The sequence below is a fragment of the Parasteatoda tepidariorum genome, chromosome X2, assembly GCF_043381705.1.
Source record: "Parasteatoda tepidariorum isolate YZ-2023 chromosome X2, CAS_Ptep_4.0, whole genome shotgun sequence".
NCBI classification, from domain to species: domain Eukaryota; kingdom Metazoa; phylum Arthropoda; class Arachnida; order Araneae; family Theridiidae; genus Parasteatoda; species Parasteatoda tepidariorum.
The window spans coordinates 49,448,995-49,476,175 of record NC_092215.1 but is presented as its reverse complement, the minus strand read 5'-3'; the positions used below and the strand labels follow the sequence as shown (position 1 = coordinate 49,476,175).

Here is a 27,181-nt window from a genome sequence, read left to right as displayed (position 1 = left end):
TATTTTTCCTCTGTGGTAACATTTTCTTTTAACTGATGTGTCAACAAAAACTTGACGGTATAGCGTTCATCTTCGAATTTAATTATGTTGTAATTTTGAATTCACATTAGACAATTCGAAGAGTAGGATATAAGTAGGTTATAACCGTGTAGGTTAAAACCGTTGTTACAGCTGACCCAATTTTTGAGCTTTCGAGTACCAATATTCATTTCCGCAGCCTTGTAATTTTGAACCCAATCCAGAAGACAAGGGAACTCCTAGATCAAGTATTGGGAGAAATTTGCCTTTGTAGAGAACTTGATGGAACTAACCCGCATTTGCGTTACATGAAGAGAAAAATCACGAGAGCCTTCCACGGTTAGTCTGACTGCTAGGGACCTCTAAAAGATGATCCGTTTACCACTGAGGATTTTTTGTATCAGCACTGTGGTTGGTGTAAGCCGAGTGCGGTATTCATATTGACCAGCCATCACTGGGATTCGAACCCAGACACCTTATTGGGAGGCAAGCGCTCTATCCCCTGAGCCACCACAGCCCAATTTCACACATTGAGTAAGCTACATCAGTATTACTTGAAAGAGGAAAGTATCAGACTCTCTCAGGTTTTGTCTGACAGTGGATAGAGCCTTCACTACTGATACAGACTGATCACGTTTGAATCCCGATTGATATTGTCTGACCATCAAGAAAAAACCTCCCACAGGAAGCCTTTCCCGGAAAGAGAAAAAACTGGTAGAAAAATTATTTCATTTATAGTTTTAATTGAGGAGGAATAAAAGATTCCTGTCTACTATGACTTCTTAACAACTATAGCATTTATTTATTTTTCTCGGCAACACTGAACTTTTCGACAGCTATAACATAGAAACAAAACTGTTGTTTTCCTGGAAAAATATTTTTTTCATATATTTTTGTTTTCCTATTGCGAGTTTTCTTCCATTAAAAAAGTTTTCTTCGAACTGAATACCTCATCATTATTCTTAACAAATCATGAATTGTTTTACAGGTTCCTTACTAAAGTATTTAAGAAAAAATGAAACAAGACTCTCTCCAAAAACTTCTGTACTATTGGATATGTGTATTCAAGTGTGCAGTGGCATGGCATACTTAGAACAGCATAATTATATACATAGAGATTTGGCAGCCAGAAACTGTTTGGTTGGTGAAGGAAGTGTAGTCAAAGTTGCTGACTTTGGACTTGCCAGGTAAAGTGTTTTCACTTTAACCAATTTTATTTCATTTTATAACCATCATTGAACAGCTGACCCAATTTTTAGGTTTACGACTACTAATGTTCAACTCCGTAGCCTTGTAATTTTGAACCCAGTCCAGAAGGTAAGGGAACTTCTTCCAATCCCGCATTTGGGTTGCATGGCGAAGAAAACGCGAAAACCTTCCACGTTAGCCTGACGGAAAAGGGCTCTAACCCATGATCCATCTACCATTGAGGATATTTTACGTCAGCACGTGCAAGCCATCGCTGGGATTCGAACCCAGTTCACCTTATTGGAGCACGCTTTTTTCCTTTAAGCCATCATGGCTCCACTTTAACCAATTGAACATTATTTCAATCTTTAGCAAATTTTCTTCATACGTGGGTATTATTATTATGTTTCAAGAATTACCGATTATCCGTAATTGCATAAAAATATTTATCAAATTATCAATGTAGCAATTTTTTCGGTATTTTTTTTAAAAAATTTCTCAGCTTCCTAAAGCATCGATACTGATTATCTATGTAGCAATTTTTTTGGGTTTTTTGTTTCTAAATTTTTTAGCTTCCAAAAATACAGATACTAATTTTAGTTTGAATTATTTGGTGAATGCTACACATTTCGAAGTAGAGAAGAAAAAATATCATCAGGTAAGCTTAAAGAAGTGTTTTTTCAATGTAGAAATTAAACCAAAAGAAATTTTTACTTGAAATATTACTCTGAATAAAATATAAAATTTGTAACTTAAAAGTCAGAGTGGTCCCTTTACAACCAGAAAAAATATCTAATTGCAATTAAGGTTAAGTGAAAATTTCATTACCTAAGCAGTTAAAACCTGAAGAGGCATATTAATCTGCTTAAAACAAACTGAAACAACCAAAATAATAGCACAGCAATGCAATTAATTAAAAATCTTCATTTTATATACATTTTAAAAAACAAAATTTTTGAATTTATATATAAGTTTAATTATTTTGAATGAATTAAAATATATATTTTATTCCTATTCAAACTGTACAGTATAGAAAAAAACTGCCATATTGAATAATTTTTTAACTAATGATCGGATCTTTGCGTACAAGGACTCGAAGGACAAGGAAGGATCTTAATCGTTCAATGGGGCAACCTCAAATATGTTAATTAGTGCAGACGATATTTTAGATTACGAAATCAGACACAAAAATGTATTTTCTCTGAATAAACATACGTTTTTCTTTTCAACCAATTTGGATTTCTGATTCCCAAAATATAGGGGATAGCCGCAATCTGGGAAGTATGGTCCCAATAGTTTGATCAGGAGAGCGTTTCAAAGTTTGGACCCCTTAATGTTGATTTTACTTTTTTGCCTATTTTGCCATATCTCAAGAACTTTTTCAGCGAATTTAAAAAATTTTGCTCACAATTCTAAAATTTGTCTATCCAAAGATAATTGCATGTAATAAATTACTTTTAGTAAATATTTAATTTTTTTAATTATTTATTTGATAATAGTCGAAAAGTTTTTTAATTGTAAAGTCTGCATCTTTTTACGTTATTATTTAAATAAATGTAATTTCTCATGGCAAAACACAAAATTTGAACACAATCGGTCAAATAGTTTCCGAGAAATCGAATTTTAAAAAAGTAAAATTTTTAAAAAGGTAGAGTCCTAGAACGTGAAGTCCCGCTCACTTGATCGGAATTTAGTTTTCTAGGTTTTTTCAAAATAGAACGTTTTTTATTTATTTATTTATCTTTTTTTGTGCATTGTACATTAAGGTTGGTACAATATGAAAGGTTTTGAAACCAGATAACAAAATATGTATAGAGTATGCCAAAAAAACCTCTGTCATCATCATCATCATCATAGTTGGCCAGACAGCCCAATGTGGGCCAATGCCTTCCTCTAATGATTTCTTCATAATGACATAACGGTCGTTTATCACTTAATACGATTAAATTTTCTCATGAACTCTTTGTCATTAGTGATAATTCATTTCAAGAATAATGTAACTTTATTTCTTTTCCAGGTATGTCATTGATGATGAATATACTAGTTCAGGAGGAGCAAAGTTTCCTATAAAATGGGCCCCACCAGAAGTGCTTGGTTACACACGGTTTAGCAGTAAATCAGACGTCTGGGCCTATGGTAATGTTTCATTTATTTCAATAAGAAAACCAATAATAGCACTAGATTATATTCAATATATATATATATATATATAAATANTAATTACGAGCAAAAAAACCATTTTTCTAAGTTTTATTTATGAGAGTGTCTAATAGTTACAAAAAAAATCTGTTAGATTATCGGAATTATATTTATAATAAAATACGAGAAAATAGTTTGGAAAGAAAAATATTTCATTCGTATTCAAAAATTTATTTTGATTTGATCAAATATTTGATTTTTTTAATTAAAGAAACTTCGATGGTGAATAACTGTTTATTTTAGTTGTTGTAGTTCATTTACGTCGCTCTAGAGCTGCACAATGGGCTATTGGCGACGGTCTGGGAAACATCCCTGAGGATGATCCGAAGACATACCATCACAATTTTGATCCTTTGCAGAGGGGATATGGCACCCCCGCTTCGGTAGCCCGACAACCTGCACACGAAGTCGAGCACATTACGGAAGAACAGTTTAACGATGACCAATACCGCACACCCTCGGTCCCTACGTAGACGGATCCAAGTGGTCACCCACCCACACACTGACGGCAGCCATTAATGCTTGAAAAATATAAAGGTCAAAAGAGTGTTTCAGGTTTTGACCCTTATTTATTACCTGAAGAAGGGAATAAATCATATCAAAACGAAAATACAGCGCAAAACTGTATCAGAGCTAAAAATAAAACCCACTTACACTAAATTTAATAAGGTAATTTTTAACTTTGTGCATGGGTAGAAATATATTTGATCCCGAGTGTACCGTATAAAATAAAGAGGACATTAAAAAAAAATTCTTAATATTTTTTTCAAGTCAAACATTTTCACGACTATCTACGATTATCGAAATTAAAATAAGGAATAAATTGGAAACGTACAAAATAATTAAAGAATTTTATTATGTAATTAAAATTTTTAACAAATTACCATTTGGCTCTCGGAAAATAACTTGGAAAGAATAATAATATAACTATCAAGTAGTTTAATAATGGAGTTTTAGGATATCACCTAAAAAATTTAAAAAAAAACCAGCCATATTTTGATGGAAATAATTTTATTTCGCACAGAATATTTTACCATCAGCTCAATTTTTACGCTATAATGACATAATTAAAAAAAAAAAAACAGGTACCCGTCGTAAATCGAGAAATTAATATAGAAGTTACGGGATTGAATTATTAAATTTGTACTTACGTAGATAGTTACTTACTTTATAACACTAGATCGATCAATCATCAACAACAAATCAGCCATCTTCTGAAAACAACGTTAAGCATAAAGTAAACGATTGATTCTAAATGTTCAAATATTAAGAAAAAAAAAAGCACTTCAGTCTCTGATAATTTTTCAATTAAATAAATCAGAATAAAACATCTTTTATAGGTAACAAGAATGCTTTCATTGCAAAGCAGGACAATTATTTGCTTTTTAAGTCCAAAATACACAAAACCATACAAGAATATTTCGCAATTATTCAGCTATTCAGATTTAAAACTTTTTTCTTCAAACAAGATTTGTTCTTTATTGTTTATTATGGAATTACATACATTTGCAGGTTTGTGTGCTCAATTTAGGCTAATAAATCTTTGCCAAATAGAAAGACAGATAGCGCGCTACAGAGAAGGATAGCACGAAGATACTTCCTGGGTAATAGCGAGTTTCGAACCCGCTACCTCCACGCTTTGCACAGCGTTCGGCGAGCGATACCGCTCGGTGGTCTCTTTGTTCTACAATGGACTGCGGGGGCTATTCCCTCTGCAGAGGATTAAAGTTTTGATGACATCTTCAGATCATTCTCAGGGATGTTTCCTAGACCGTCGCCAATAACCCATTGCTTAACTCCAGAGCGACGTAAATAAAATACCTACCTACACTATACTGATCATAGAATACTCATACCCACTCTCTTTTTATCGATAGTCGAACCAGCTATTATTTGATCAGTTATCGAACCCACTCTCTTTTAATCAATCCTCGAAAACGTTATTTTTTGGGGTTACTAGAACTCACAGTGTCTCATAGTGGACTGACACAGTGCCCCACAGTCCCAATAGATCCTTGAAGTCAAGCATCACTGGCAGCGGTCAGAGAGAGGGTGGGTGACCGCTTTAATCAGCTAGTGAAGATATGTTTTGTTTTTCGCGCATAAATATGCAGACTTATATATGTGTGAATATAAAGAACGGGGTGGTAGGGCGTTAGACCCATGTCTTAAAGGTTGTGAATGCTGTCTCCCCTACCGAAGAACAAAATGGTGACTGGTGCACGTTAAATAGGTTGGGGTCACTAGGTCCTCCAAGTTCCCATAATAAATCTATACCACTAATTAGGAAATTGATCATGCTCTAGTTCAGATCAAAACTACGATCTGAGGATGAATGGATGGTGTGAGAATGTTTCCGGATCATCCTCAGACATGCGTCCCAGAGTGTCGGTCACAACCCACTGAGCAGCTCTAGACCGACGCATATAAAAAATTACGAAGAATAAAGAACGACCTTTAAATGAAGTCAAATTAAAAAAGAAAAAATCAGCACAAATAAGAAAAGGGCAGATTTCTTTATCGTTAACAAATAAAATTTAATTGAAGAATTATTTACGTCTATTTCCATACAAATATCTTCGAATAATAGAAGTTTTACTCCTTAGAGCACTAGTCCTGTGCTATAAGCTAGAAAAGTCAATAATTTGAAAGTATTTTTCTTAAAATTATGCAAAGTGTTCCATAATGGGAGCCCGCTATACATTTTTAAAATCCTTGTCAAAAAAGACGTTGTAGTTCATTTACGTCGCACTAGAGCTGCAAAATGGCGACGGTCTGGGAAACATCCCTGAGGATGATTCGAAGACATGCCATCGCAATTTTGATCCTCTGCCAAGGGGATGGCACTCCCGCTCGGTAGCCCGACGACCTGCTCCCGAAATCGAGCACTTTATGGTAGAACAGTTTAACGAGGACCAATACCGCACACCCTCGGTCAGTACGCAAACTAATCCAAGTGGTCACCCACCCGCACACTGACCGCAGCCAGTGATGCTTGACTTCGGTGATCTGCTGGGAACCGTGTCTTAACGATCAGTCCACTGCGGGACGTCAAAAAAGAAAGAATCGTCAGAAGTCACGAATATTTAAACAAGGAGAAAATAAATACGCTATCAAAGTTAACGAAATACTGTATAGTGGCTCTAAAAACACTAAATAAAATCAGCTCCATTGAGAAAAAAAAATCAGAAAAAGTTGCATGGCTATTTCTTCTAGAAACATCTCACAATTTCATCAGGAAGTCAAATTGGTTTTGAGATTTTTCATCTTGCCGAGCGTTACTTTCTTCTTTCTTGTTTAGATATTAATTTTGTGATACCAAAGGCCCCATTTTTCAAAGGAATCTAAAAATTTGTTAACGGTGATTATAGTATATTTCTCTGAATGTGCTCGTTATAGTGTTCAATTGTTGCCGATAGATGAGATTTACATGTCGGAAAAAAATCAAAGATATTATAAATTTGATAATATTATTAGTAAATTTTCTTTTAAGATAACTTTTATAGGAAAAAAAAATTTTTTTTTTTGACCTATGTTTTATAAACTCATCATCTTTTCAAAAAGGAACACAATTTAAATTGTCACAAAAACATTCAAAGTGTAATTTTTAATTTCGTTCTGCTTAATGGATTAACAATACTCCCATTTTAAACCACAGCTTTAGAAATGAGGGGAAAAAATTTTGCCGAATATATATACTTACTAAGAAATTTTATTTTAAGTGATTGAAAAATTTAGAGAGATCAAATTAGTACTATATTTATTGTTAAACACTATAGCAACCGCGTTTCTTTCCTAATTCTTATTAAATCGACATTCGAGTTCAATATTGTTTGGGAAATCTCCAACTTCTTTGTTAAGAGCCGCACAGCGTATAGAAACTGTTCAAATTTATTACAAAAATAATTACTTTATTTGGGATATACACTACTTGATCATTTTTGGTTAAAAGGTACGGTAAATGAGTCAAATTGTCGCATTAGGTGAAAATACTTTTTTTTGAAAATACAACTTCCGTGTTAGTCTTGAAAAGAGTTTATTACAACCACTGTTTGGCTGGATTTATAATCTGAAACAAAAAACGCCACAGAAACATAATCTATTTTTTGCTGTTGTTGTTGAATGAATTGGATGATTTTGACAAAAAAGTGTTGTTACAACACTATGCATCCCGAGACACAGCCCTATCATCTTAATCAGAGAAAAGTTCAGCGATTGCTTCGATCTTCAAAACTACCGAAGTAAACTGTCTATCAAAACCACGCAATATAACTTCATTGGATTTTTTCCCCCAAGGCTTATGCTCAATTATTGGTTTACTGCAATAAACCACAAAAATTTTATGACTTTAAAACTTAAATTATTTGTGTAATAACAATTGTTGAAATAAGAGCAAATTTATGCAGAAAAAAAGAGATCGAAAATAGGGGGGGGGGGNGAAATTGAATTTTTAAACAAATCCAGAGGTGGTTATTTCCATCAAATCATTTTTAAATAACATCCTATATCTTTACGCTAATATCTAATTCATACAAACTTATGTAAGAAACAAGGTCAAAAATTGGAGGCTCAAAATTGAAATTTTAAATATAAATCCAAAGGAGGTCATTTGTAAGAAGTCATTATTGAATAAAATCCCATTTGCTAATATCTAAAATAAAATTATACTAATAACATACATTGTTTTATTCCTTCACTTTTTAGTTAATAATTTTTATGTGACTCATATGCCATCTTAGTAATGTTTGCTCTTAAGTACATTTTAAAAAACTGCTATAAAACAAAAATATATACACAACATATTCATGAGATCAAAAAAGCTTTATTGTTAGCATGCTAAAGCGATTATCTTATTTCCCTCAGGTGTTTTGATGTGGGAAATCTTTACATGCGGAAAAGTTCCTTATGGACGAGCTACAAATGCTGAAGTAGTAGAACAAGTTCAAAGAGGCCAGAGATTAGATGTGCCAAGATCTTGTCCATGGGAAGTGTATGTCATCATGAAATCTTGTTGGGAAGAGGTGAGATCTTAAAATGTTTCCAATTTCAAAAGATGCATTACTTCAATAACATTAATAAATTGCGTTTTATTTATAATATCTGTATTTCCTGAATCTGAAAGTCACTGTTTTCTAGAATAAGAAAAGTAAAAGATAAATGAAAATCTTTTCTGTGGGTTACATTTGATCTAATGTTTAAATTCTTACATACTAAGTAGAAAACTAAATGGTTCAAAAAGTTAACCTTAAATGTGCGAATTAATTAGTGATGATCTTAATTAAAATCAGACACAAAAGCACCCTTCTTCGGAATTAATACCTTTTTTTTACGATGGATTCGGAGTAATGAAAATCGTATTTTTAAATTTTAATTTCACAAGAAATATTTGGCTGATTTTGTTCAAATTTTGTAGTATTTTCCAACCATTATTAAAATGAAATACAAAATTTAACACACATAAAAATGATATGTTTGGAAAAGTGAGTCTAGCAATTGGGTTAAAAAATTTTTTTGATTCTTTTAAATAATTCCATAACTATGGTCAAATCCTTAAAAAGTTAAATTAATATTAGGGGATCCAAACTTTTGACCACTTTTCGGGCTGATGTATTTAAACCATATTTTGATGGTCAAAAACCCGAATCCGTTTGCAAAATACGTACGATAATTTAAAGAAAGTACATTTTTTAGTCATATTCCGTAACTTAGATTATTGTCTGTACAAATTAGCATAATTAAGGTGAACTTCTGCCACCATTTAGATTTAATTTTAGTATGTGAAAATTAGATCATTAGATCAAAAGTTACTAAGGAATTCCGCTTTTTATTTTGCACTGTACATCAGAAGTATGTGATAATTGAAGTACATAGTTCCAGTGCTAATAGTTAACTCTATTTAATCCCTTGTAGATTTATTGCATCGAAATAAACTCAAGGAAACCTCTGGAACCAGCGTAGCACAGGTTTACATTAACCCAGTAACATAAGCATTCAGCATCACAAGTCCAAATAATTCTAACTAATCAAAACACAACATGCATAGTAAAGAATGCTTTCAGGCAAATGTGGCGTTTAAATGCTAATAAGTAGAAAAGAACGACGCTGAGTAATTTCAATCTCTTTTGAAGTCAGAAAGAAATTCTCTCCACTTGACAGAATTGTAATTAACATCTGAAACGAATTCTCTTCGATCACGATAGGCATAATTGTCATAGACTTCATCATAATAACGGTCATGCATTCTCGGTGCAGTGTTTTTCTTTTGGTCATGGCTACCTGGCTAAAATAAAAATTAAGACAAAGTTTTTTAAAAAAAGAAATAAATGCTTACATATTTTTAAAATAATTGCTTGAGTCATTACTCATTTCTACTTATCTAAGTGCGTTATTTATTACTTAAAAAAAAAGCTCTAATCTATTTTTCATGTAAGAGGTTTTAGAGTTAAGTAAGATCAAGTTATTAGAATATGTCACTGTTTATTTTCCAAAGAGAATCTTAAATTTCCCAGATTATCATTATATGTTGATGAGGAGCAAAGAAATCCTCCCAATAAAAAACTTCTACTCACATTTTGGATAGAAAACTAAAAATCAAATTCTTTTCGTTTTTAATATTTAGAGTCTTTATAATTTAAATTTACTAGCAGTACAAGTTTAACGAAGTCCACTTTAACAAAAGAAAATCCACCATTGCATGCAAGACAACACAAATATTACATGCAATCCATATAAAACACTTGTTCACATATAACATATGAGAAAATCTAGTTAGTATTGCAGGGAAATATATAAGTTGGAAGATAAGATTTTTACCAGCAGAATATCCACTGAAGTGAGTAAACAAATGGCAATTCTTATCAAGTTTTAGTTACCAATTCAAAGAAAAAAATTTAAAATTTTTGAAATATTAATCTGATTGAAACAATATTTTTACTCCTCCTGAAAGTGTAATAGGAAACTAAGCTCCTTTTCTTAAAAAGAAAGAAAAATATGCAGAACCTACAAGAAGTAATGTACAAAATAAGCAAAAACTCTCCATTTCTTTTTTTGCAATAATTTTCTCAAGAGCAATTTTGAGAAAAATGTCCTTTTTTTGATAAAATTTTCAAATTTCAGCATAAATCTAAAAAAAAAAAAATCGTGAAAATGGTCGATTAAATGAATGTGATAAGTAGCTACCATCATAGTGTAGTGGAATAAAATATTAACTAAGTCTGATGCAAATAAAAAAATATGAAATCAAATAGAAACTCACTAGGGTGCTAATGGGTCAAGTATTTAATTGAGAAATGTAACCCCCTCTTCAATGGTAGAGCTAGAATGTGAACTATGATTGGAACATCTTTGTGAAAGAAGGCTTGACTTATTAAAAAGTTATAAATAATTTTTACAAGGAACAGGAATATCAATGGCACTTAAATTTTATTGGCTGCTCATTTCAAATGTCTACAAGTGTAGAAGATTCCTCATTTTAAGCTTTATAATTCAGAGTAGAAGACAATTTGCTCTCAAAAGGTTTTATATATCTATATAGATATCTTAAAATTAAAACTGATGAAAGAAAAATCTACTTTTCAGCTCCCAGAGAACAGGCCACCTTTTAGAGCATTGAAATATGAACTGGAAAAGATTTTAGAAGAATGGGACATTAGTTGAACAAGTTAATATGGTAGACCTATGCCATCTGTCTTTCACTGAAAAGTATCCACCAACAATTATCATTATTCATGAACTATCATCAAATTCTATAGAATTTCATTATACGGAATTATATTTTGCTTCACGCACTTTATCAAACATTTGTGTAGAACATACCTTTTTGCATATGATTGTTTAATAAACATATTTAAGTTTTTGTTTTATGTGTGTGATTTGTAAGAATGAATTCAGAGCAGCAAATTGTAATAAAGGTAAGCAAGATGGATACTCATTCTAGAGCTAAGATAATGAAACTAAAATACTTTGTAAAAGCAATACAACATTGATTTAAATTTAAGTTCCAATTTTTTTACCAATATATATTCAGATTTTTTATTATCAGCTCTTTTCATAATAGCACTTAATTAAGGTGAAAAATTCCTTTACAGTTAAAAGGAAAAACTGAAAGCAAATAACACGTCGTGAAAATATGTTAATTCAATTTGTTTCAATGTAGAGAAATTTTCTACACAATCTTAAATTTATAGCAAAAAATAGAAATTTGTGTTAACTTTATATTAATAAAAACTTCCATCTGAACAAAAAAGTTTAATTTAAAAAAAAATAAATAGGCAAAATAATAAGTACTTTAAAAAAGAAAAAAAAATTAAATGTTATAAAATAAAAACTTTGCAAAAAGAAGTTCCCATCTAATTTTGCAGTCATATAAAATATACATCATAATAGAAATAAATAAGGAAATAAAAAAGAAAAAACGTTAATTTTATTTTTATTACTATGCATTCCATCTTTACAAAAAAAAGTATTTTATTCTTGCTTTATATAAAAGAAAACACATCTTCTATTTTAATTCCAATATAGTAAATTAGATTGAAGTACAGAATGACTTCCTCTTTTATAAGATTAACATCCACACCTAACAGCACTATCTACAACCAAATCTACGCCCAAAAACATTTAGTAATGAATGATAACTGGCAGCCAGCAAAGAAATTGTATGAATTGAGCATTTATTCAATAATTTCTTGTAAGCACAGGCATGCTTAAGTTGTAAAGTTATAGGAACAAAAGAGATTCACTTTATAAGTTGATAAGCAGTATACTAAAAGAGATTTCAATTTTAATGGCATACCCGCCAACTTTGGAGAAATAAAATAACGGAGATTTTACTAATGACATTTTTTGAGCTGCGAGTAAAGTTTTGATACATCATGCATAATCATGTAAGTCAAAATTGAAAATAATCTAAGCACTTACATTCATTTAAGTAAAAGATATGTATATAAATATTAATCTAAAGAAGATTTTTTTAAACCATTATTTTTAATTCCTTAAATTATAAACACTCAACATACTGCAATAACAATAGAACCATCTTTTGAGGGATAAGATAAATATTTTTGCCATTAGTAGATATTTTATTGCCAAAATTCTTTTTTTTTTTTTTTTTTTAAATTTCTTCCGCAAATAAGGAGAAATTTGAGAATATACGTGTAAACAGGAGATAGTCGTAAAATACAGGAATCTTCATTAAAGATCAGGAGACTTGGTAGGTATGTAATGAGATATAAATGAAATATTAGTGTACACTTACAGAATTTTTAGATAATGCATTCAAAAACACAAAACAAATAACACAAATACAAATTTGTTTTCCTTTATTTATTATACATAAATTATAGGAACTTAACATACAGAAACGAACTTTTTACATTCACAGGCATTACAAAAATAATCTAACAAAACAAACATATTTAATACAAATGGTAGGAAATGACGAAAAGTAAACATGAGATCAAAACATGCTCTGCATGCTGTGTTTTATCACAAATAAACAATTTTATATTTTTACGATTGATATATTGCATACTAAGAAAATTAAACTAACAATCATATAAAAATCTTCAGGATGCATATAAATATTATACGAAAACCTTAAAGAGCATTCATAACACATTTTAAAATAACCCTCATACAGAAAACATATTTAAGTTAAAATTAGTCGAATAATAAACTTTAGTGATTAAATAAGTCACAAATAGAGTACTAAATAGTTCTAGAAAATGAATTTGGAAAATATTAAAAACTTGACTAAATTGTAGTAATACATTGAAAAAAGAATAAAACTGTCACTAAGCACCATTAATGTTGTTGAAAATGCCAACTAATTAAACGTAAAAAGAGAATGCTCCTTATAACAGTGTAGATTTGAGCGATACAGTTCATAAAAAGTTTGGATAAAAACATACTGAATGTATGTAAACTAGCCAACATACAAAGTCATCATGAAAGTTTTAAATTCATTTGCAGAATTAATAAAATATAATTTTGAAAATTTAACAATGAAAATTTAAGACAAAAAAATTCAGAATAATTATAATTGAAAAAAAAAAAGAATAGAAAAAAGCATGAGGAGACTCGAATGAAGCAATAAATAAATTAAAATATTGAGAGCCTGCTAAGATGTTTTTAAAGTATAACAATTATATAAATAATTCAGACTTCTAAAATAAATAAATTAGTTGAAAATTATAAACATGTGATTAAACAATCATACATAATATATTTTCTAAAATTTTCAATTCATTTTTGGAGGAGATAAAAAGCAGATACTAAATAAAACGTCGAACATTAAAAAGAATTATTTTGTAGGCTTTCGTTTTCTCTCTCTTAGTATCATAGTCTGAAAGACAGAAAAAATGTGTGTAAAATTTTATTATTTCATACAAAATTCACAGTTCAGTATTAAGCTATACTAATAAATTATTATGAAGTATTGTCTTTTAACAAGAATTATTGATATTAAAATTTTCAGGGGAAATTGTGACACAAAGTTAAATACCCTGAAAATTTTCTGTGCAAAAAAATCAATATCAAGTTATATAGCATACATGTTTCATATTTAACATAATTTTTTAAAAATAAAATTTATAATCAAATTACCTACCAATGAAGAATATTACACTTTTATAATAACTAATTTAAGAAAATCTTAGTTCTCACACCAGGGGTGACAAACTTGCGGCCCGAGATGAACATTTTTGCGGCCCAGTCAATATATCCAACGCAAAGTAAAAATAAAATAGAAATGTGAATTAGAATGGAAACTAGCATATAAAATTATAATATACTTTATTTATAAACTATACGGATCATTTTAAATTGCACGTGCGAAAATGTAAAATTCTAATTAGCTTGCGGCACCTGCCATTCCAGAGATACTGCATCTTATCAAAAATACACAGAAAAAATTTCAAATCTTAGAACGGAATTTGAAACAAGCTTTAAAGATTTTAATTCTTTGGAACACAAATTTTGTTTGTTTTCTTCGATTTTCTCAATAAATATAGACTCAGTACCCAGTAATATGCAAATGGAAATGATTGAGATTCAGTGCGACTCAAATTTGAAGACAAAATTCATTGAAGTGGGTGTGCCTGAATTTTACAAATATTTACCGGCAAGGTTTGAAAATACTCGAAAATTCGCATATGAAATTATTTCCATGTTTGGAAGTACTTATCAGTGCGAGCAATTTTTGTTGTTATGAATGAAAATAAATCTCCTGCCCGAACCCATATTAATAGCTCTCGTTCGGTCAATTTTGAAAGTAGTCTCGGGCAATAAAATTTCTCCCGAAATAGGAAAGATAGTAGCAGAGAAGAGTTGTCAAACAATAATTTTACTTTATATATGCTTATTACAATGTACTATTCAAAATAAAAATATTTGTTTCTGTAAACACTGATTTTTTAAAATTTTTTTTTTGAGGCCCACCTAAAGTTAAGCATTGTTTATTTGGCCCAAGTTTGCTTTTGAGTTTGACACCCCTGTCTTACACTAATCGCAATATTGGATTTTGAAATTGCGACACCGGATTTTAAAAATTGCTAGAATACAAGTTGCGATATTGGGTTTCTTAAAACACATGAATACGAATCCTAATACGTAGCTTATAAAGCACACAAAAATAGGAAAAAATTGATGTTTAATATTCCAAACAACTCATGTATAAAAATCGCACAATTTAAAAAAAAAAAAAAAAACGCAAATACAAAACACGACATTGGAATTTTATATCACACGAATAAGAACCACGATGTATGATTTTAAAATGAAGCGAATATAAATCACAACGTGTAACATTTAAATTAGGTAAACACGAAAATCGATGTTTGATATTCAAACCGGGAGAATGAGAATTGTGGATATTAACAGATTACGGTACAGTTCTAAATGGCAAAAATTCGCCAAACAAAAAGGATCAAGTTAACAGAAGAATCAAGTGCCTTCAAGAGTCTCATTAGCGAGAGTTTCTAAACTTGAATTTTAGTTTGAGGAATTCCGTGAAAATTTCGTCTGATTATAAGCTTTTGATCAACGAAAGTCATAGAATCAATGGTCTTGAGAAACTCAGAATTTCATGATGTTTTTAGAAAAATCATATGCCCAGCTTCCTATTTTCAGACCTCTAAAAATACAAAAAATCCGGAATTCCCAGGGACACCGAAATACAATCCCCCCTGAACTCAAACCAACACTAACTATTATGAAAATAATTGTTTTTTTTTTTCCTACTTACTTTTTTACTTTTGGACACCTTCAAAGGTCGACTTTTCACAGATTTGAATTCTTCATCAGATTCAGGATCACTTTCAGTGAGCATATCTTCTCTTCATGAAGGGAATCAAAATATCAAAATTATTAATAAATTATGATAAATACTTAAATACCAATATAGTCATAGATAAAAATATCCAATATAGTCAATCAAAAAGCATAAATTATAGAAGTCAACAAGATATTTATAACCATAAACGGGGATATGATAACAAGACATTATAAAAAAGGACACACATATTATTAGGTAAAATAGAAAATTTCGAGGTCCTAATTTCCTGCCTTTTAGGAGCCCAAAATATAAAAACCAGAGACATCAAAACACAGGACAAAAAAATAGAATATCTTAACATTATTAGGTCTACACTCTGGTTAAGAAATAAAAACTTACAATAAGTTGCGTTAAATTGAAATAATAAACAGAAACAATTCCTTAAAAATTTCAGGTGAATGATATATTGACTCATCAGAGAATAAGTATGTATGGTTCAGAGAAATTAAATCTCCACTTTATACTCAGAGCATATCAAACTTCTAATATATTATAATTCAAAATCTGGTGCTTTGTTTTATTGTAAAATATCTTTCCTTCAATTTCAAATGAGACTTGTCAGCAGATTGGTATCTATCCAAGTGATGATAATTCTAAAGCAAGCTTTTTGAGCATATATTAGCAAATTATATCAAAAGTTGTGCTTAAAACCGAATATAATAGGCAGATAAAAAGTGATAATCAGTAAATAAATTTAAAGTTAAATAGATTCTAGTATACAATATAATAGTTTTAAATAATTGAATCAAAACTCTATACTTACTCATTACTCTGCCTGGCAGCAGCAAGTTTAGCTCCTTTGTATAATTCTGGATTTTCAGCCATGAGAATGGCAAAATCTTCCTCATCTGAAAATAAAATGTGAAGATAATGAAATTTGTTTTAAAGGTGAATAATAAAATATGAAAATACAAAATTGTGTTAATATGTAGTTAAAATATTAATGCTTAATGATAGGTTATGTAATCAGCTTAAAGTAGTTCTAACTTTTATCAATGCAAACAACCAGAGGACAGAAACTCATAAAATCAGCAAAATATTAAAAAAATTATTAAGACTTAAAATAGGCAGATGGAAAGTTTGAAATGAATTACAATTTGCTTTTCAAATAATGTAAACATAAAAACTAGCTTTATTAGGAAGGATATTACTAAATTAACTCATGATAAATTCAGTGATATTAATCAGTGATAATTAATCAGTTATAATATAATTCAGTAATAAGTGATATTAAATGCCATGAGAATGGCAAAATCTTCTTCACCTGAAAATAAAATGTGAAGATAATGAAATTTGCTTTAAAGGTGAATTACAAAAAAAATATGAACATACAAAATTGTGTTAATGTAGCTAAAATATTAATGCTTAATGATAGGTTATGTAATCAGCTAAAAGTAGTTCTAACTTTTACCAATACAAACAACCAGAGGACAGAAACTCATAAAAGCAGCAAAATATTAAAAAAATACTTCAGAGACTTAAAATAGGCAGATGGAAAGTTTGAAATGAATTACAATTTGCTCTTCAAATAATGTAAACATAAAAACTAGCTCTATTAAGAAGGCTATTATTAAATTAACTCATGATAAATTCAGTGATATTAATTTCAGTAAAAATTATAAAGCATTATTGGTTAAAAGATGCATATGGCATTTATAAGTAAAGTTTAATATAGCATTTAAAAGTAAAAGAAAATGGGACAAACTAATAGACGCTTAAATAGGAATTAAATGACATTTCCGCGAAATGAAAATTCATTTTTTCTTCTCAAGCTAAGAAAAAAAAAAGGATTTTTTAAAGAAAATTTTTATTTTTACAAAAATTTATTTCAAGATATACATTCAATACAATTCCAAAATAAAACAAAACGATAATTAAGAGTTGGCAAACAGAGTATGATATTGAAATAAGTGAGAAAAAAAAGAGAAGTCAATAAAAAACTTTAAATAAATTCACAAAATAGGACTGATTTTTCTGTTAGCTGTAGGCCTCATTTTAATTCTATTCTAACTTATATCCTTGTTCCCGCTCTTAAACTTTATACTTAAATTTAAGGCCTTTTTAAAAAATTTTAAAAGGCATTTCTTTCAATTTTTTTAGAATCTTATAATCAGGGCATTATAAGAACTTAGGTTGGGTTTGTAGTGTTCTATTAATCAACGACAAATGCGCTAAGCTATGGACAAAATCAAATTCTTGCGTTAGTTTACTTTTGGGGTTTCACCTGCTTGTGTGATCACGTTCTGTCACTAAGAGAACAGCTGTTGAATGTAGGACCATACTGCATCAATTAACATAACAGATAAGAATTTGCATTTATTTTTAAATTAGGAATAATCTTAATAGTTTACTTTTGTTAGACAATGTTGGCATCGCCCTTATGCAAATCAGGATGGGTTTAAATAAACCTACCACTCATACTTCTATGCTGATTTCTGATATTATTTGTATGTGTTACTGTGATTGTTTTGCATACATTATCATGATTGTCATGCACCTGTTGCCACATTAAATTTTACCTTTTTGAAGCTCATCATCATGCATTTTCAATTGTGTCATATTTTTCATTAAAATTGGTCATCTTAAGTACTTGTGTAGTTTCTGATTAAAATTACCGTTGATTTCCTATGAACCTTTGCAGTTTTTTTACAGTCAGAGTGCATTGTCTTCATGGCATGTGGTTATTTTAGCACCTTTGGAAAAAGCATGCGGTAAGCCAATGCAACCCTTTACAGTATACACGTCAAATTGAATAGTATATTTTCCAAATCAGCAGTTCACATAGTAAGTCAAAAGATTTGAAAAAGAAGATGAATGAATTTTCATTTAATGTTAATTTTTTCCAGTTAACTTCAGGTTTCAGGCAAAAAATATTAATTAGGAGTTATAAGATTTATAAACATCTTAATGATGACATCAGACAACTTTTTTCATCACCATTATGACACTGACATTTTCAACCTACCCTACACTACATTTATTAGTAGCACATTTCAGTTATATAATCACAAACTACTATGGAATATCTTAAGTTTCAGAAAGTTTCCTTGTGGCAGTAAAAAGTTACTTTACCATTTTCCCATAGATGGAGATTTTTAAATTTTCTACAAAATGTTTGGCAGTTTCACATTATTTGTCGTATTTTTGTAATTTTGCAACTCAAAAGAATCTGAAGGACATGGAATTCATGACAGCTATCATAAAGAATAATATTGTTGTATTAATTTATTATATTTATCTTGTAAATTATTTCATTTGATTTATTTTGCTACAAATTTAAGCACAAATTACTGTAATCTATTGGCATTTTCCAAATATGTGAAAATATAGAATCTAGTAATTATTTCTTTTAAAATTTTATTTTTATAAAGTTATATCTACGTTAAAAAGTTTTTCTTTGTCACATTTTTAATGAAATTTTTTTTTCTACAAAAACCTATGTTGGAGGGTATGCATTTATTGATCCCTTCTAATATATTAGAGATTGAAGTATTTTGCGAGAGGAAAATAAAAAGCAAAACCAACCTAAGTTGTTTTCATCAGACACACTTCCTTGTGAAGGAGAACTAGCTTCTTCTCTTTGTGAACTCTGCATCACAGCACTAGCTTGAGCATCACTATTAGTTCTTGGCAAATAGTTAGCAGCAGTTACTTGTCCCTGAAAAAAAGATAGATGTTTTATTTCAGTAAATAGTTTAAGCTCTTTTTTTCTCAATTGACAAATACAGAGAGGTGAATGAATTTAAAAAGATACAATAGCAAATTGAAGAATTTAGTCCAATTACAAGTTCAGATTCATAAATTGTAAGTAAAGTTAAATTTAAAAAGTTAACAATAGACTTGCAGAATTCAGTAAGTGACTGCTGAATTAAATTTGTCTGTGATTCCAACGTGGTCAGACAGAGATTAGCATTGTAAAAATTGAGCTTAAACATGTATCAAAATTAACAAAGATTACGTCTTTAAAAATTATACATAAAAACTTTATTTTGTTTAAATTTAAGTTAAATTTTATACAATGATACTAAAAAAATGGAGTAAATCCTTATACAGTTAAGCTTGTAATCAAATAACAGAAAACTAAATTCTTTACTTTTTATTCTTTGTAGAGTTCTCACATTTCAAAATTTAAATTTGAAATAATATTAAAAATGCTTTTTGTTTTATTTTTAAAAAAAAGTGTGTTAGCCCCCCTCCTATTTGTTTGCTTTTAAACATAAACAGAAAACTTAGATGAACTTATTTTACATCTGTGCCCTGTTCTTGCACAAATCTAAATAGCTATATAGTCTAGAGTCAAAAATGCAATAAAATGAAAAAAATAGACACACCATATTATTACGGCAAGCCTCTAAAAGATTAACTAAATAAATAAGTTTAAGAATTAGTAAAAATAATTTAGTCATACCATTCGTAAGAGCTCTAAAATAAAATGACCTAAATAATCAACTCCTTGAGCACCAATTTTTCTGGCAATATCATATCCTTGATCCCACAGAGAGTCAATATAAGAATCTAGCATCTGGAATTTTAAAATAGCGAAGTTAAATTTAAAAAAATTATATTTAAGTATTTTTATGAAAATGCAGCATTTTAGAAATTTTACAATAAGCAACTGTAAATGCTGCAAAAATAAAAATAAATAAATTTATAATAATAACTAAATAATAAAAATAAACAAATAACAAGAAATAAGTTTTAAAAACCCAGAGTAAAAAACACTCACGGTTAGTTAGTTAAAAAAAAAAAATTAGCAGCAACCATAAAAGAATATGAATTTCACAAACAATTTAATTTTAAAGGATGTATAAAATTGTCAAATATAAACACTTTTGAAGACATCACAGAATTATTAGCGAAATTACAAACAGACTAGACATACAGAGAATCTATAAAAGAGAACTAGACAGAGAGAACTAATAATAATTTTTTTATTAGGCAGAACTTTGATCAATCATTTTTCAAGGGACGAACAATAGAAAATGACAAATGCGGGCCAACTTAAAAAATAAAATGATAGAAAATGTACGAAAATTAATAAATTTACAATAAGTAAAAAAAAATTAATTGAAAAAGTTAAGTACTACCTGCATTAGATTTGCAATGCAAAAGGATAAACAAATATATTAATTTATTTAAAATAATTGAAATCTTGTGCTTCTTTTGTCTTAACGCACACAATAAATTTTCGGCATTTATTGTACAGATTGATGTTCATTTTCTGAAAGTTTTGGTGTTCATTTTTTGAAAGTTTGCGCCAAGGCCTTTTGCAAATGTTTGTTCTAATTGATTGAGTTAAGTTTGGTCTTCATCATTTTCACTTTACATCGTTTCCACAAGTTACAACATTTTTATCAACTGATGCATAAACATCAAACCTGTTGTTTGAGGCATTTCACCCAAACTGTAACAAATCTACATTTTCTTCATTATTAGTATCAAAAGTTACTGTTTTTAATATCAAAACAAGTTACCGTCAATTTTTTCCCCACATGTCCGTAGAATTTTTGAACAATAGAAATGGGAATCTGCTGGTTTCAATAATGATCTAAATGGGTGTATTAATAATATTATAAGAACAGAATTTGTGACTGACCGTTAAAATAAGACGATACATACAGAAAATGAAAGATGCGGGAACAATGGATTGGGTTTTGACTGTATTAATTTATGAAATGTCCAAGCAATTTTCAGTACATTGAAGAGCCTCTTTCTTTTCCTTCCTTTCAATTTAGATCGGCCTATTTATGTTTCTGACAAGACAAAAATAAAATTATTTTCTCCCTTAATGCTCCAAAAAAACAAACTTTAAATATTTTTATTTTAGTTTTGTGTCTGAAAATTTAAGCAGGAAAGTAGTTGGAATTTTGATTGGCAACAAAACGTAGATAAAATTTGGTTCTAACATTTAAAAAATAATTGTAATGTGTATTGTCACAGTAGGGTTTTCATCATAATTTACCTTGAAAATAGATGCTTTAGTAGTTTTAGAATATAAAAAATAGTAGCCTAAATAATCTCTTCAAATAAATAATTAAGATGCTTCCTTCTTCTTATAATAAAAATTTTTGAGTAATTATTACAGGGTGCATAGTTAAATTTTGAACAAAAACTAAGCACCTTTTAAGCACTAAAAATATTTTGTAATTAGTTTCTTTTTTTTAAAAAAAAAAATCATGATTAGAATATGCTCATGTGTAAAAAATTTTTTTTCACACACACATATATATATAAAAATATATGAGCACATAGAATTAACAAAATGCAAAAACATTTTTAAGGACTTTACATGATTATGATAAAAAAACTAGTTTCTGAAGAAAGAACTCTTTTCTTGATTATCATAGCCACCATAACAATTTATGCACCATTTTAAATGTATTCAATATCGAGTTGATAATTTCCTTTTTAAAATTAATAATTACTTGACTTAATTAGATAAAAAAATATATTGGTCGTATTTTTTAAATTTAAATAAAAGTACATTAAACAAAAACATTAACAAGATTAATATTATTGATCATGCTGCATTTATAAAGATATGCAAAAGCAAACTAGGTAATTCTTAATAAAATTCATAATTAACAACTGGCCATTTTAAAAAACGAAAATTAAAATAAGCATTTTTTAAAAGCGCTGTGCATTTTGTATTATAATAAACCATATATACACACACGCATATATATATATATACTAAAACTCAGTAAGTAGTTTAACAACTCAAGGAGAGCAAAAGCCTATGCCCATCCCAGCGTTTTTTTTTTTTGACAAAGAGTTTATCCCCGTTTTTTTCTATCTTTTTTTGACTGGGGTAGATGTTCCAGTTAGTGATAATTTGAAGGTGGAACCCCAAGTGCTTAGTTCTCAAACATGTTAGGTACTTATTTTGTCGACCCACCAAAGGGATGAAAGGCTGAGTAAACCTTGTCCCTGTGGCACAGGACCACAAAGTACTGCCACCAAGCCTCATATACAAATCTTATGGTGCAACTAAAAAACAGGATTGGAAAAAATTTAGTTAAAAAAATGGAAAACAATGTTTTTGGTTCAAACTAAGTTTATTAAAAGCAAAGATTTAAATGATACTTAAAGCTCTAAATTAAATTTAATTAAACTACTATAAAGCACAATCAAAGGAACTTTTTAGCCGTTACTTAATATTATCAATAAATAATTAAAAAATATAAATTTTCCTTTCTTGAACAACTAACATGATAAAAAAAATATTTGAAATTTTTGAATATGATTATTCCTTACTTATATTTTAATTTAACATGTAAAGAAAAATTAGAAGTCAAATTTTTAAATTAATAATATATGTAAAAGAATGAGTTCCCCTTAGTTTGTGAGCACACATGAAAATATAATACTTTACCATTTTTTAATATCATTAATTTACAGTATTTAATTTACAGAATTTGTTCCTTCAAACTTTCAAATTGCAGTTAAAAAAAAAAAAAATTAAGATAATACANAAAAAAAAAAAAAAAAAAAAAAAAAAAAAAAAAAAAAAGACATTTGAAATTAGTGGAAATGATGAGAAGGTCTAAAAATATAAAATGGGCTGTATACATTGATAAAAAGTGACAATAAGATGTTTTATTATGAATGATTTAATTGAATAGAATAAGCAAAGAATAAACAAGCTTTTTTTTTAGATTTATTTTAACACAATTGAGCTTTAAGCAGAACAGAGCTTATAATGCAGCATTAAATAAAATAATTTACATTGATAATATTTTACATGAATTTAAAATATTTTCAAATATTTCTAAATAATGCTCTTTTATATAAACATTGTATTTTGGAAATATTAGAATCATTAATAAAAATATACTTCATACAATAAAAAATTTGGTTACAATAATTACTGAAAAAAATTCTAAAAATAAACTGAAAATGTGAAAAGCACTTTTCCCATTTATGCAAATGATTGTAGCAAGTACAATATATTGTTTAACAAGGTTTTTTTTCTCTCTCGGAAAAAAAAAGCAACTTTTGATCTTAACTCATTTAACATTTACATTTTTTAAAATAATTAAAAAAACTATCGGAACATGGAGTTGCAGACGGATCGATTTATTTTAAGAATTTTTAGAGATATTATGACTTAATTTTAAATTTACTCACATAAATTGGTATTAAATAAACTCTTACAGAACAGTAATATTAAGAAAGCATTTAAAAATTCACCCGTATCACATATGTTTATTTAAGGTAACACAGACTCGAATTGGTAAATTATATTCAAGATTAGAAAGATTTTTATGGGAAAGTTTACTATTTTTTTCATTCAGATATATTTAAAGTAAAAATCTATATATAAACAGAAAATTAATTGATTTAAATGATTTCTCTTTTTTTAAAAAAAGGTTATTATTTTTATTTAAATCAAAAAACTTGTTAAAGCAAAGTTTTTTTTTTCTTTTATCATTTTGATAGCTATGCTTAGAGTCTAATAATATTAAAATTTTCGTAAAAAGAAAATTAATGAAAATAAAATATCTCAAATTACTTAAAAAATACATTAGCATTAAGAAAATTTATGTAATATTTTTCTTTTTAAATAGTTCTATCTATAAACAAAATATTCAGTAAACTAAAATTAATAAAAGAGCAAACAATTAATGAAATTAAAACAAATACAATACAAATGAATTAAATATAATAATTAAGAAAAATATAGAAAGTATAATTTTAATTAGGATGATATGGTTAACGAGAAATCAAATTCAAATTAAATTACAGAATAAGTTAAATAGATTTTGAAATTTTGTGCTACATTGAAATAAATAATAAGGCAAGTTATTTTTTTTTTTTTAAAAATTAAAAATAATTATTTTACTATTGAACTATATTAAATTTTATTTTGGGGTGTTTTTTTATCCTATTAAGACTCATAGCTCTAGTTAAACTTAGAGCACTCTAGATAATTAAGAATTTGATGAATGAAATATTGTATTAGAAGTAAAATTTTGCTTGCAGTTGTGTAGAAATGCATGAGATTTATAATATTGTTTAACTTAGAAATTAGGGCTGAATTTTGACTATTTCCCTCATTCCATTCCCCCATGTATTGCGTTAGTAATGACAGAAATACTTTCTATTAAATATTTGCTATATCTAAGCGTGTGGCATATACAAAAAAAAAATTCTTTGTACTGATTTATATTTAATTACACACATTATTTATCTTTAATTACATTAAGCAGGTACCTTTAATCACTTTAAGCAAAAGCATTAATCAAAAATAAAAATTCAACTTTAAATACCTCATATCATTAAGTTAGCGAAACAGAAATTTTAAAAAAAAAATATTATTAGAATTAACCTAAAAGGGGAAAGTAATTTCAAACAAGAAAAATTAAATTTTTGTGAATGACAATTTTGATTGTCATTGTTCTTTATATTATGAATTACAAATAATGAATAAAATTTAAAAAGTTAACATTACCACTTCATGTTTGCTGAGTAGAGGGTTTATGACTTTTCTAAAAATAAAAGTTGAGCCTCTACTGGCAGGGCATATTAACCAAAAGATGAATAAGATCTTTAGTTCATAGTAGAAAGGGAACCTGAAATTATTAATAAGAAAAACAGAATTTAAATATTCAAATGAATAAAATAATTACAATGTTCAAAAACTTGTTAACTTACCAGAAAGACAGAAAAATATCTGCAAAAATTTCAATAATTGTATAAGCAGCAAAAACAATCCAGTACATCATCCATTTGACCTAAATTAGATTTGTATAATTAATTACCTACGCAATTAATTACAATTGTGAAATCAAAAACCTTTTTATAGTGAATCTCAAACTAGAATATGAAGAAAGTATTTTTTCTAAATAAAATGCATTCTTAAAATAAAAAAATTTCAAAAGAACTGGAAATTTTTTTTTAAATAGAAATTAAAAAGTTCGGAATATCAACAAATCAATGGATTGGAATGGATATGTAGAGTTGGGCCTCAGAACTACTCTATGTTTGTTTAGAAACACTAACTTTCCATTTTAAAATAAGTTTACAACATTTGATATACTGCACAAAAATTCAGTTTTTCCTCAAGGTTGCTTAATAAAATGCTCCAGATAAAAATGAAATAAAATAAAGGAAGGAGAATAAATAAAAATTTGGAAGTAAAAAAATTGTCTTCTTACATAGTCACGGACATTTTTTGTTTTTACTGTCTTGTATGATGCATAGGCAGGATAAAGGGTTCCGAAGATTAATCTAAACAAAAAATAAACAAATATTATAAAAAAAGCATGCAATGTAGCAAAAAGGCATAACATATTAAACTACAAATAGAAATTACTCAATTACAGATTATTACTTCAATCAAGGTAACTAAATTTAAAAATTTTAAGTCAGCTGAGATTTAAAATTAAGTGACATTCATGTAATTTGTATAATTATTTTTTCAAGACGTTAAGCAAATTATGCACTATTAAACACTAGCAAAGATTTTTTTTTACTCCTTAAAGAAAGCATTTATTTTTACAAATATAGAGTCAACATTTAGAAATAATTTCCAAACCTACTAGGCTTACGGAAATTCTCAAAAATCTTATCTTGGCAATTTATAACCATTAAAAACATTAATTGGCCCAAAAGTTTTCCAACTTTTTATTCAGATTAAAAATAAAAAAAAAAAGTTGAAAAGCTGTATTCTGCATACATGTAAAGTCCGAAAAAAAAAAGAAAAGAAATTACCCTGAATAACTTTAGTTCTAATGATTGGATTTTCACGAACTAAGTGTCAATCTTAATGGTTCCTGGGGTTGACCTCTGATATGCTTATTAGTGCTAACCATTAATTAAGTTACAAAATCAGACACAAAAACATACTCTCTCTGAATAAACATATATACTTTTTTACATATTTGGAATCCTGACCCTTAAAATAGAGGGGGGGGGGAGAGACAAAATATTAAAAAAATTGGGTCATAAATTAGGTTGCAATAAAAGTTTATACATTTAACAACAGTCCAGAAAACTGCCTACAAAAGTCACCGCCGCAAATGACTATTTTAAGATAACCCATAGACTAATTCAAAAGAGGAATACCTAATTTTACTAGGTTGCTAAGCAACCAAGCTCTGACTGTAAAAAAAATTGAAATAGTGTTCAGTGATTGCTCAGAGAGGTTTAATTAATAGAAAATATCTCGAAATTTTTAGGCGATAGACAACTTTTAACAATATTCTGTCCAAAAAGCAAAAACTTGTTTATTTTATCCTCCTTTGAAAAGAAAATTGGAATCGTTTTATAAATTATTTATGATTTTGTAAGCTTTTAGAATTTAAATACATGAACTTTTTATCTGACATTATTTAGATCAGGGGTTGCCAAACTTTTTTGATCATCGACTCCTACATAATTTTTCGAAATCTCCATCGACCCCCATAAAAGTAATTTTTTGTTAATTTAAATAAGATTCTA

At 28.5% G+C, this 27,181-nt stretch overlaps 2 protein-coding genes across 7 annotated transcripts in view; one reads left to right on the top strand and one right to left on the bottom strand.

Annotated features, from left to right (window-relative positions):
• The window catches only part of LOC107437401 (tyrosine-protein kinase Btk29A), a 91,210-nt gene extending 79,950 nt beyond the window's left edge, over nt 1–11,260 (top strand). For all 4 annotated transcript variants that reach the window (XM_016049392.3, XM_016049395.3, XM_016049393.2 and 1 more), the window contains exons 10-13: nt 1,007–1,205; nt 3,224–3,342; nt 8,269–8,426; nt 10,984–11,260. In XM_016049392.3, the coding sequence (XP_015904878.1) occupies nt 1,007–1,205; nt 3,224–3,342; nt 8,269–8,426; nt 10,984–11,061 (554 nt within the window). In that variant the 3' untranslated portion in view covers nt 11,062–11,260. The remainder of the gene's footprint in view (nt 1–1,006; nt 1,206–3,223; nt 3,343–8,268; nt 8,427–10,983) is intronic.
• Nucleotides 8,208–27,181, bottom strand: part of LOC107437403 (uncharacterized protein T19C3.4) — a 31,310-nt gene continuing 12,336 nt past the window's right edge. Inside the window, exons 2-9 of one of the 3 annotated variants that reach the window (XM_016049398.3) lie at nt 25,897–25,969; nt 25,394–25,473; nt 25,191–25,311; nt 20,145–20,258; nt 19,262–19,394; nt 16,500–16,584; nt 15,647–15,737; nt 8,208–8,537 (exon numbers count right to left, since the gene is read on the bottom strand). In XM_016049398.3, the coding sequence (XP_015904884.2) occupies nt 8,493–8,537; nt 15,647–15,737; nt 16,500–16,584; nt 19,262–19,394; nt 20,145–20,258; nt 25,191–25,311; nt 25,394–25,473; nt 25,897–25,969 (742 nt within the window). In that variant the 3' untranslated portion in view covers nt 8,208–8,492. Of the gene's footprint in view, nt 9,686–12,705; nt 13,748–15,646; nt 15,738–16,499; nt 16,585–19,261; nt 19,395–20,144; nt 20,259–25,190; nt 25,312–25,393; nt 25,474–25,896; nt 25,970–27,181 lie in introns of those variants that run through there. The other 2 variants (XM_071188168.1, XM_016049400.3) reach the window with 2 other exon arrangements.